General features: G+C 48.5%; 1 protein-coding gene across 1 annotated transcript in view; it reads right to left on the reverse strand.

The window, feature by feature from the left end:
• Positions 1-11,467, reverse strand: part of mmd (disintegrin and metalloproteinase domain-containing protein mind-meld) — a 111,593-nt gene extending 100,126 nt beyond the window's left edge. Inside the window, exon 1 of the mRNA XM_037220420.1 lies at positions 11,340-11,467. Coding sequence (XP_037076315.1) covers positions 11,340-11,412 — 73 coding nt within the window. The 5' untranslated portion in view covers positions 11,413-11,467. The remainder of the gene's footprint in view (positions 1-11,339) is intronic.
• Between the last annotated feature and the right edge of the window lie 717 nt (positions 11,468-12,184).

A 12,184-nucleotide genomic window follows, 5' to 3' on the forward strand; every position in this document is an offset into this window, starting at 1 on the left:
CGGCCCGCGGCGCCGGGGCTCAGCCAGCCGTCACTCCCGCCACGCCAGGCACGGAGAGTGCGCCGCTGCGGCCCGCGTGCCCTGCCCGCCAGCCGCGATGCCGGGCCGGCCGGGCCCGCGCTGGTGAGAGGCTGTCGGCCAGCTGTTTGGCGGAACGTGCGCCTCAACAGCGTCGGTACAGCGCGGCACCTGCTCAGTCGGATCAGTGCATTCATGTCAAATATGTGCAAGCATGTCGTTTAAAGCAAGGATGAGAAGAATAGATGATGACATTTTGCATTAAAAAGTGGGTTTAATGATCTGGGTCCAAAGGGCTTCAAAAGACAAGGGTTGGAAATGAATTTAATAACGTTTTAAGGTTGACAAACATCAATAGATTAAAACAAAATGAGAGGTTAAATGACACATTGAGAAGTAAAGAAATTTGTCTCTATACTTTTTTACGGTTTACGCTAAACATTTGCAAAGCACTGAACTGATAGAAATTATGTCTTTACATATGTCTAGCTTTGACAGTCTGGCGGGTGGGACTTCAAATTTGCAGGAAGGTAAAGTGGTACGCGGTTTGCATTTGCAATGTTGGAGTGGATTGGAATTTCATCCTGAAAGAAGGTGCCTGAATAGCAATCATTCAATGCGCGAGATACCTTAATGATCGTCAATCAATGCATTTTTAATATGTGAATGAAAGTTAAACCATGAGCTTGCTTAGGAATAACAGCATTAGTTAACCGACTTTGAGACGACAATATTGGGATAGCATTCTGCCTGCCACAGATCCTCTCAGACATTACCAATCCAAAAGACTACGCATTATGGACAACTTTCTCTCGTAGCTGCGTTGTGACATGGCAAACCTACCTTAGTGCTTCTCACATTGACCGAATGCGTCTGAGTAAAGCAAGCCACCACCGCAACAGCAGCCTGATCTTCGGTTGCCACGGCAGCGAAAGTGCAGAACAACGAAGACTGAATGCCATTATTCAAGGATTGGACGTAAGCCTAATGATCTGACAAATTATTTAGCGCGCAAGCTGCGGACGGACTGAATGTTACATGTTCCATGCTTTTGCACCGCATTAAGTATAGCCTTAAACTGGCGATACATCATATCTTATCCTCGATGAATTTTTTTGCGAATCGCACGCTTACAATTGTCCGCGCACGTTTTTGGCTTACGCAGGCCCAGACGGTGGCAGACGCAACGTCAAGCGCTCGTAGGTACCAACGTCAAGCGCTCGTAGGTACCAACGTCAAGCGCTCCAGGTACCAACGTCAAGCGCTCCGTAGGTACCAACGTCAAGCGCTCCGTAGGTACCAACGTCAAGCGCTCCGTAGGTACCAACGTCAAGCGCTCTGTAGGTACCAACGTCAAGCGCTCCGTAGGTACCAACGTCAAGCGCTCCGTAGGTACCAACGTCAAGCGCTGTAGGTACCAACGTCAAGCGCTCGTAGGTACCAACGTCAAGCGCTCCGTAGGTACCAACGTCAAGCGCTCTGTAGGTACCAACGTCAAGCGCTCCGTAGGTACCAACGTCAAGCGCTTGTAGGTACCAACGTCAAGCGCTCTGTAGGTACCAACGTCAAGCGCTCTGTAGGTACCAACGTCAAGCGCTCGTAGGTACCAACGTCAAGCGCTCGTAGGTACCAACGTCAAGCGCTCTGTAGGTACCAACGTCAAGCGCTCTGTAGGTACCAACGTCAAGCGCTCTGTAGGTACCAACGTCAAGCGCTCCGTAGGTACCAACGTCAAGCGCTCCGTAGGTACCAACGTCAAGCGCTCCGTAGGTACCAACGTCAAGCGCTCCGTAGGTACCAACGTCAAGCGCTCTGTAGGTACCAACGTCAAGCGCTCTGTAGGTACCAACGTCAAGCGCTCTGTAGGTACCAACGTCAAGCGCTCTGTAGGTACCAACGTCAAGCGCTCCGTAGGTACCAACGTCAAGCGCTCTGTAGGTACCAACGTCAAGCGCTCTGTAGGTACCAACGTCAAGCGCTCTGTAGGTACCAACGTCAAGCGCTCGTAGGTACCAACGTCAAGCGCTCTGTAGGTACCAACGTCAAGCGCTCTGTAGGTACCAACGTCAAGCGCTCTGTAGGTACCAACGTCAAGCGCTCTGTAGGTACCAACGTCAAGCGCTCTGTAGGTACCAACGTCAAGCGCTCTGTAGGTACCAACGTCAAGCGCTCTGTAGGTACCAACGTCAAGCGCTCCGTAGGTACCTATGGGTTCGGGAAGCTTGCCAAAACCAAATGTCAAAACATGACCCTCGCAGCGTGGATTGGTACGTCCAGTAAAGTTCTGAGCAACTTCTTGCTCCGAATTTCAAAATATGACCAATCAAAATGTAGTGTGCTATCTGCAGTAAGATTTGAAATTTTGGAAGTCCTGGTTCTCACCGGTCTAAACAATATGCATTTTGTTTTATTTTGTCCGATAATTTTCACCCATAGCTGAGTCCATTTTGCCTATGATTCGATGCACTTTCCTCTCAGTCCACGTCGTGGGATGTGTAGTGTATCATCACATTAATGGCGATGCGAGCTTATGAGCGAACGAAATTAAAATTTTCTCTCATCTAGTTCTTTTACGTTATCCATCTATCACACTATGCTACTCTGCTGGTTCGGACCTGCGATTTACAAGTACGGAGCGTTTAATACCCGTGTTTTTCGCATTATTAGTGTTCAAATAAAAAGCTCACGTGCTTTGGAACTGTCAGCACCGTCAACAAGTATTCAGTACACTTTGCGTACGAAAATGTGGTTCTTCCTAGGCCGGCTCTAAAAGATCAGCGGCAGAAAATGTTTGGATATTGATGCAGTTAATATTCATGCCTGCTTCTCTAGGACAACAGCTTGATTGTGAGTGTGCAAGTAGGTTACCTAGGTATTGGTGTCTGTCGGCACGTCGACTGCTAGGGTCATTTTCCGCCTGTTATTTGTAAGTGATAAACTTTGACATCAGCTCACAATGCTTAACGAGAAGTACAAAGTCACCCTAGGAAAGCCCCAATGCCTCCACAAATAGCATTTATACAAGCCACGGCTTCACGACTTCACGGTGAGCCACAGCTTGTGACATATACTTATTGAGCTTTATCCTCATTTCATGTAGGTCACATTAGTTCACACATGTGGTCGGGTCGGCGATGCCATCGGAACTCGCTCCATCGCGCTCACCACCACCACGCCCTTACCCTCGGCCTGAAGATGGTCAAACACGAGATTTCGTGACCAACAGTTCTTATGGCTTTTATCTGCGCATCTCGATATGACGGCTAGTCACGTCTTTAGCTGAACTTTTGTGCTTTAGAGCCTCCTCACAAGATGTATTGGTCGTGACATAAAATCCGAAATACAGGAAGCTTTCCGCCGACAAAGTCACGCTAACCTGCTGTAAAATGAAATGACTTTCAATCAGCAGAGCAGGAGCATAGAACAAACAGTTTATAACTGCTCAGTGCTTGTTGAAATGGTCCCATAAAACCCGTCGTCTGGTCGAGGCTGAGCTACATTTGATCCCTTGATCAAGTAAGGCTTTGACGTCACACATACTGAACACGAATATTGCAAGCAGGTGCATTTAATGCAGCTAACTGCATTGCACATACATCCCTGTACATTCAATGCTAGACAACAAGAGCACAGTCTATGAATAAAAGTGTTCGGAAAAAACGTTTGGAAAAACATCCAGAGTTTCTGATCGAACCTCTCACAGGATAGTACCATGAATAAGTAAACAAATGAGGACTGATCATGGAATTTCGAACTTACATTTTGATTTATCATTTACCCATATGATTTTATTATTAGCTTTTTCATTTAGTTCAATCATGAACCGCATTTAGTGTGAGTGAGTGTGCAAATAATGGCAATGTTCACAGAATTGCTTCCTTTGATATGACCTGTAACGTGAGGTTATTTTCATGAACAGGATGTGTACCCTCCGGGTCAGCTTTTGTCACTTCAGTCATCAAGATCGGCAGATAAGAAACAGCTTAATGGATCCGGAGCTACTGGATATTCTAGACATATCATGAGAGTACGTTTCTAGTATGAGACTACTACACCGATACAACTGCATGGCTGAAATCGTGGCTTCAAATGCTATTTCGACCAGTGATGCAACCCAGGAGAGCTTTTGGGGCCCATTCCGATCGCGTCCAGATGAAGCACAGTCTCCTCGGACCGAAGGCCTCTGCGGGTTTTAGCAATATAAAATGACTGCAGGACTTCTAAAACATAGCGCCCTCCCCCGCCCCCCCCCCCCCCAATCCACCCCTCCTCGGTCGATACATCCAAAGAGGATTTCGAGCCCCGAACAACAAGATGGTCGAACAGGCCCCCAAACGAATAAAAGGGTCTCTCTGGTGGCGGAGAGGAGACCCATGGCTGCGAGGGTTTCCTGTGACCTGATTTGGCGCCCTCTGTGGGAAATCCCTGCTTCTCTCATGGCTTAGGGGCTCGGCCTAATAGGGAGGGAAGGTTACAATTGTTGTAATATCAAATATATGTTCATTCTTCAGTCGATGTGATCGGGTGCATAGGAATGTCTTGGCAAAAGACAGTCTTAATAGGCTCATCCCTCGGAGAAAACCAGGAGAATGGAGATATAGATACGTTGATATTTCGGCAACATGCCTTTATCGAAACGAATAACAGAAGTGAATTAAAAAACCCTTATGAATTATCAATGCGCGAAAATGAATCACTCACCGATGCCATTCGGTTCGATAAAGGTATGTTGCCGAAATGTAAACAAATAAATATTATCTCATCTTTATCTCCATTCTCCTGTTTTCCCGAGGACAAAGGCTACTACGACTGTCTTACCTTCGTACACAATGTTCCTCACAAATGGGCTCAATAACACACGAAAGTCGCGACACATCAAATTCATGCAATCAAAGTCCATACCTCTGGTGATATTGGCCCTGGCTACATCTGTATTTTTTGTCACAGACATTATGTTAACAAATGCCATGTCATACACCTTAGATGTACAACATTATGTGTCTGTATGTGCTTTCTTTTATTTTCGGTCATCACTCTAAACAATACACAGTATGTTCCTGTTCGCAGATTCTTGTTGAGCGACGCTCAGGGCGCTAGGTAAAATCGCTTTATCCACTCCCACGCTGGACATTAATTTTTCCAAGACGAATTATCACCGCCGAGACAAACGACCGCCGCCACGGTCCATTTGCGTGCCACCCTGGTGCCGGGGACGGTGGGGGGGGGGGGGGGGGGGGACACCGGGATCGGCGGCCGGCGACAGCTCCGTTAAACGGGCCACCCATGGCACGTCAAGCTGTGAGCAGGCGCGTGCACGCGCCACGATCTAGATGCCTTGGTATGGATGAGCCTTAGCTGGTGCCTGCTTATGCTAGTGGATTGAGACGCATATGTGACGACTAAACCTGTGCCAACATGTGACTCATCCCATTTGGCGTACAATGTAGTCAGTGGAATGAAGAGTGAAGTCAGAGGAGAAAGTTCAAAGCACTGTTAAAATGTGATTGCCTGCGCGAAGAATTCTCTTTTCAAGAACCGAGGTGGGTGCCACATTCGAGTGTCTCCTGGCAGACACGGTACACAATTCTTGAAAGTGATGTATTATAATCGAGAAGAGCCAATGAGGTCTGAGGTCCGATCCTTACTGGGAGCAGCTTTGGTCCCACCACACGCACATGGCAACATAGCACACCGTTTGCGTAAACGGTAAAGAAAGCATATGCCATACTACTTTGCTATTTTGCTAAGCCTATACAAAAGCAAATTCCTTGCTCATTATCTATATGCTATTGGTCCTACCGTCCGCATTCAGCACTGCATACTATGTTACACCTCAGCTATCCCGCTGTTCAGAATACATTGTCATGGTCATGGCCATGGTCTACACAGGCAAGCGTAGGCATATAACCATCTAATCATCGTTTACATTTTGATATTTCCATTTAAATAACTTCTTTGCCTGAGTAACCCACATGTACCCATATGAAATGGGTAACAGGTTAGGCTGGATGCAAACTTTGATAAACCTGCGGTTATGCTTACGGTAAGGCATTACGAAACGGATACGACATTTACGAAGTGTCGAGAAGAAGCATGAAACGTCACACAGTGTTAGTGCTTATAATTGTTTTAGTCAGCACAAACTCAATCCAAACTAATTTTTCAATGATCGATGGAGGAGAACAAGCTTAGATCCGTGATGTTTCTCAAATTTCCTAAAGTTTATAACATAACAGCTGGAAAATGCAAAGGGGTGGGTAACAGGCGGGTATAGCTGGTTACGAACGGGTGGCGGGTGAGAAGAGGCACAGCCCCATGGGTAGGGAGTGGATTGGGTGCAGGAAATCATACCCGTGAGGTCCTTTACTTCCATCCCCTTTCCATTATACAATGTGAAGGACTGGGATCAAAGCAGAGACTCACAATATCAGTACTGGACACGAGAACGCTCCTGTCCGTCCCGGAGGCAGAGCTCCAGCTATTCCCACCGCACGGGACGCACACAACCCGAGCGCGTGGGGAGCGTCGGGCCGGCGGTAAACGGTCCCTGCACGCGACGTCGTTACGCCGGCAATCAGCAGTGTCCGATGAGTGCGGCGTCATGCGGCGGCGCGAGGTGTCGGACCGCGGGGTGGTCACGTCGGTGCGGTCACGTCGGGTGTCACGCCACTGTCTCCTCACGCTCTGCGCGCCACAGACTATCACGGTGGACAGGGGGGCGGGCGTCAAGCGGCGAGAACGCCGATGGTGTGGTGCTGCGTAGAGGATGGGGAGGGGGAGAGGGAGCGAGACAGAGGGATTCAGAAGATGGGGAGGGGAAGAGCGGTACAGATGGTGATTCAGCCCCAGTGACCTCATCACCGGTGTTTACTCAAGCCATGGGGTTTGGGTAGCGCCCCTCATGTTGACATAGGTGCTGTCGCATGAGGCTGAGGGACTCGCTCCTCTCATCATCCCCCATCCCCTACCATCCCATCATCATATATAACGGAACAGGCATAGACCGCAGGGCTCCCAAAACTAGGCGTAAATGACGCTCTCGCATGAGGAAAGATTCGTTCAGAGGTAGATTTGCTGTTTAAAATAACGAGTCACACCGAAACCCCCTGAGCCGTCAGTAAGCTTACACTCATTTGTCTCGTTGGAATCTTTGATAAACCCTGTTTCACATGCCATTTAAATTAACAGCAATGTTTGAGAAATTAAGCTGAGATCGGAAAGAATCGTAAGTCACAAAGGTTACGGACATGTGGCGTCAGAGGGAAAGGCATGTCCATCTTATATCCATACTTAAGAAACCGGAATGAAAGGCCTCTTGCCTTGCCTGGCATGCTTTTACGCAATACATTGTCCGGTTTGACACGAACATGGCATTGAGAGCAAATCAAGGACTACGGGGCTACATTACGTCACTACATTACGTCACTTCATTAAAGCATAACGTTAATGCAGAGTTACATGCGTCGCACTTTTATCAAAACGTCAGCGAACCACCATGTCCTAGTTACTCTATGAGGAATAAGGCTATAAGTGCTGTTTTATAGTTACCGTGTCCGCCTATCACACCGCAAACCTAAGTAGGCTTATTACGTGGTTGTAGCTAAACTGTCACATGTCCATCAACCTCAGGGGTTGTCAACTGTCACAATAATGGTCACATGTCAATCTCAGGTACAACGTAAATCACTTGCGATAAAACCTGGGAATCAAGATTACCAACTGAGGGCGATTACCAAATGCGCTCGCAACTGGTCTCATCCCGTCCAATGATGCATATCTGCCATTTGATGATTCGAAAATTGACACCGACTCGTCTTATGAATTTGAATCGATATATCGGCGCAAATGGTTCTGCGCTGGTCCAGCTTGATGAAAACTAAGTAAGGTTTGTCGAAGTTTAAATAACATCCTTTTAAATCAGAGGCAGCGGGACCAGTCATTATTCTTGAGAGAACGGCGTTTTAATGAAAAACACTGAATTCAAGAGTTGTTTAGCAACACACGAAACCAACTGCACGAATCGAGACCCAGGTTTGCTTTCCTCGCAGGGTTTGAACTATTCGAGGATCCCCAGCTATGGACACAAGCGGTCTTGGGCATGGCAAACTGAAATGTAAAAACGGGCCCCAATATGCACCACTGAACTCTTTTACGTCCTCGTTAGCCAAGCTGTCAGCGCCATCGTTTGACAAGCTGCCAGCGCCATCGCTTGCCAAGCTGTCAATACCATCGTTTGCCAAGCTGTCAATGCCATCGTTTGCCAAACTGTCAATGCCATCGTTTGCCAAACTGTCAATGCCATCGTTCCTTACAGACAAAAGTCATGCAGACGTTAAGGATGCTAGTTCAACACAATATCTCTCATATCTTATCGAGACGTTTTTTCCTTTGGTCACGGGTTTCGTCAAACAATAAAAATGCTAAATGAGCTGCCTAACATGCCTGCAACTCTTGAGTTAGTGCTCCCTGTGGCGTGGGCTTCCATGGACGGTGGTCTTGGCAGGTGGATTGTATCAACGGGGAATATTGCCCGGTGCTTGTGATACTTGTAATAAGTGGATTGACCACACAACAAAAATATCCAAGATAAAACATTGCCAAACGTCACTCCAAGCCCAACAGCGTAATCAATCACCAGTGCCACGTTGTGTTTGCTATTTGCATTGCCCACGAAATCCTAATGCGTTACCCTTGACCCAATCCTTGTATCTGGATCTGGCGTATCGTGACAGCGGGCTCTTAAACAGCAGTTCGTTCCATTACCCTTGTCGCTCATCCCTCGTCCCATTCATTACCCACCCCCATCTCCCTCTGTGCTTGGACATCTTCTTCTCCATTGTTTCTCACCAAGACCGATACAGTTAAAGTCACGCTGCATTATGTTGTGGATACTGTGCATGCTTGCGCTTCTGAAAAACTTGTTATGAATACAAATGCAAAATGCAGTACCAGATGCGAATTACGTACCAAACAGAAAGTGCAAACGCAGTACCAAATTGGAATGTTGATGCTTGCCAGGACCTAAGTGGGCAGAACTAAGTGGCCGGGTGTTGTTAAGCCTCATGAGAACCGAAGCACAAGCTATTGTCATGTGTACAACAATGACCAATACAGTCAGCAATGCTGCCACGACATGCAAGCGAATGCATAGGTAATGCGACTGGCCACGTCACACAATTGTCCGTCATTATGAAGCATGAACCTGAATTTTGCGTAACCACATAACAATTCGGGGCTGTATCCAAAGCTGGGTGCTTCAGCACAGTAATAACTCGCAGCAATGCCATTCAGCCTGGCTAAAGTGGTTGGCTGCAACAAACACTTATGAAGCCGACGAATGCCTTTCGCCTCGTTTGCCTTCGGGGCAGCGCTGCATCGCGTACTGATTCCCCCAGCGTGTCATCCTGAATTTGATCGCCCTGCTGCAGCGGCTGCTCCTCGTCGCGCGGAGATACCGTCAGAATTGTTTGGAGCCTCATCATTCAGAGCAGCACCCAACGTTACTAGTCGGAATGCTCAGTGCAATGCGCAACAGCCAAGTGCACTTGAAGAAATAAGTGAGGCTGATCTTAAGCATAATCTTCCCAGTTTGGGGGAGGGTGGAAAGGGGGAGGGGAAGGGCGGATTCTTTTCGAAGGATAAGAAACAAGATTATTTGGTAAGTTTATTCTGTTTTAAACGTTTGTCATGGTTCGTTTGCGTTCGTCAGGGCCTGTGATTGCGCTGCTCTTTTGCAGTAGGATATTAACGGCAGTGGGCGACAGAGCACAGATACATGACAGCAAGGACCACAAAAATCTCAATTGGCCATGACTTTGCCTTCCACACGCCCGAAATCGAAAAGCCCTCGACATGTCGCAAACGCCACTGACATGTCTGCCAGCTAATAGTTCAGCCAGCAGGACCGCCCCAATGTAACGGCCTGCGTTTGCTGGTATACTTCTGCGTTGTTTTATGTAAAGGAACATTGAGCGTTACCTTTTACAATAAGCCAGTTCAGTATCAGAGACCGCATGCATAGGGATTACTTCTCGAAGGAAGGATATAACGAACAATCTAAGACGCGAATCCAAGAGTCTAGCTGCATGCAGGACTAAGCTTTAAGAAAAAATGCAGCACCGTTTTGTTTCCTTTGAACGTCTCGTTCCTTGCAACCACCCTCAGCGCTGGATACTAAAATCCTGGGTGCGGCAAACGTGCGCCGATACATCTACACAAAACATTGGGCAATGTACGTAATATTTGTAAACTGAGACACGAACGGCCAGAAACATAATACACATGATGCACGTACGCCGCGAGGATAATACAAATAAACTTAGGCGAACATAACGTAGCTGTACAATCGAAAAGGTAACGAAGAAAAATGCATGGCAACCCCAGCCATCAGAGCTTAAGTGTCTTCATTGCTTTCATCACAGTCCCATCGTACATCATTGGCATTAGGACAACCATTCAGTTCAGCTTAGCGTCCTGCGACTACCGATTGCTAAGAAATTCCTGAACGACCGATGAACACTCCAGCATCCATGATCCCGAAAAAATGCAACATGCACGATCCCTGACCTATCCAACATTTATGATATCTGAATCATCCAGAGATCACCAACACTGCCTTGTCCCAATTTCTACATCTTCGTCTATTCCCAACTGTTGCCACAGGCAAACCAATTTTTCTCTGATTCATCCCTTATCATGACGGATACAGTAAACGCCACGTCGCGGTCGTCTGTGAACGCACGCATATTCGTATTCTACCAATACAGATATAAATATCTTGCTGTCCACACAATTCGAAAACACTTCGCTGACTTCACGTTCTCTCCGAATCTGCCTGCACATCAATGGTTACTATGCGGCGAGTTTAACGAGACCTCAAAAGGCTTGATACATAACAGGGTCAAATGAGCCTCCGTCCGGCGCGTGACCCAAAAGTCTAACCTCAAAGCAGGCGACCGTTCTCCCGAGCGGTGGCCCAGTCAACAAGCGCCCGCCCTCCAGTCTGGCCGTGGGAGTCTCGGCGGTCGCGGATCCGACCCTAAACAGATTCTTTACTACGTATTGATCGCTGCGAGAGGGCAGCCGTCCAGCTGTGGAGAGTCTGGCGGCGCGGAGAGCGAGGGACGCACCGTCGCCGGGCTGAGGCCGACCCGGGCCGCTCGCGCTGCGGAGTGGCCTCAGGGCTCCAGCCGGCCGGCGCGGCTCCACCGGCAGTTCGGCCAGGCTCCAGCGGCCTGACGCCCTCTCAGTCCGTGCACAGGAGGCGGGATGACCGGTGGCCCGGAGGCTGCGTGACCGGTGCGGATCGGAGCATAGCTTACCTGCCGCCAGGCCCGGCTGCAGGAGGCACAGCCAGCCGCAGACAACCAGCGCTCGCCGGCACACCGCATCCATACTAGCACCCACGCAGGTCAGCACCGGAACGCCGCACGGACCCCACCGACCGTCATCGTCTCCTCTGACGCACTACCATCGGTATCGACTCCTCCAGGCGTCAACGATCGAACTGCTCCGACGATGCAGGCCTCCGATCGCACCGCCATCTAGGAAGTCCGCTTCGTAGCATTGGTTTGAGACATGAACGTCCCATCCCGGTGTCAAATGGGGTCAAGTGGGTGCTTGCGAGGCAACACTCTGGCAACATTTGTATGCTGTTTTATCAGAGCCTCTAAAACCAATTAGATCAAGTATGCATTAGGATTTTCACTTCTATTTCAGCTGCAGCCTAGATCCCTATTGACCATGCCCTAGATTTGAGAACTTGATCATTCCTTTAGCTGCTGTGCAATTGGCCGGTATATCGTATGAAACATGGACTTGTCATGGCTGTTAGCTTCAGTCGTTGACTTCCGGCTACCAGGCATCATTACACAATCCGGGTATAGTGGGTGGCTCTGAGATTGCACAGTATCGACATTTTGAATTATTAATAGGACAAAACATGCGCCTGGATCTCAGGGGTAGATCCAGGATCCCAAAGGGCCCCATACTCATGAGATCCTGGGATGAGATCCCAGAATTCTGGGGCTTCAGAGGGTGGGGGATGCAGGCACATTATTGGCAAAGGTCAGTGCCGCAGTCAAGGGGTTGTGTGGGGCCCGTAACGTGATGCCCCCGCCACAGGTCACTTCATCAAGGTTAAAATATTTGTTGTTCTTGGTAGACT

Source organism: Pollicipes pollicipes, unplaced genomic scaffold, assembly GCF_011947565.3.
Source record: "Pollicipes pollicipes isolate AB1234 unplaced genomic scaffold, Ppol_2.1 Scaffold_4295;HRSCAF=5057_pilon_pilon_pilon, whole genome shotgun sequence".
NCBI classification, from domain to species: Eukaryota; Metazoa; Arthropoda; class Thecostraca; order Pollicipedomorpha; family Pollicipedidae; genus Pollicipes; species Pollicipes pollicipes.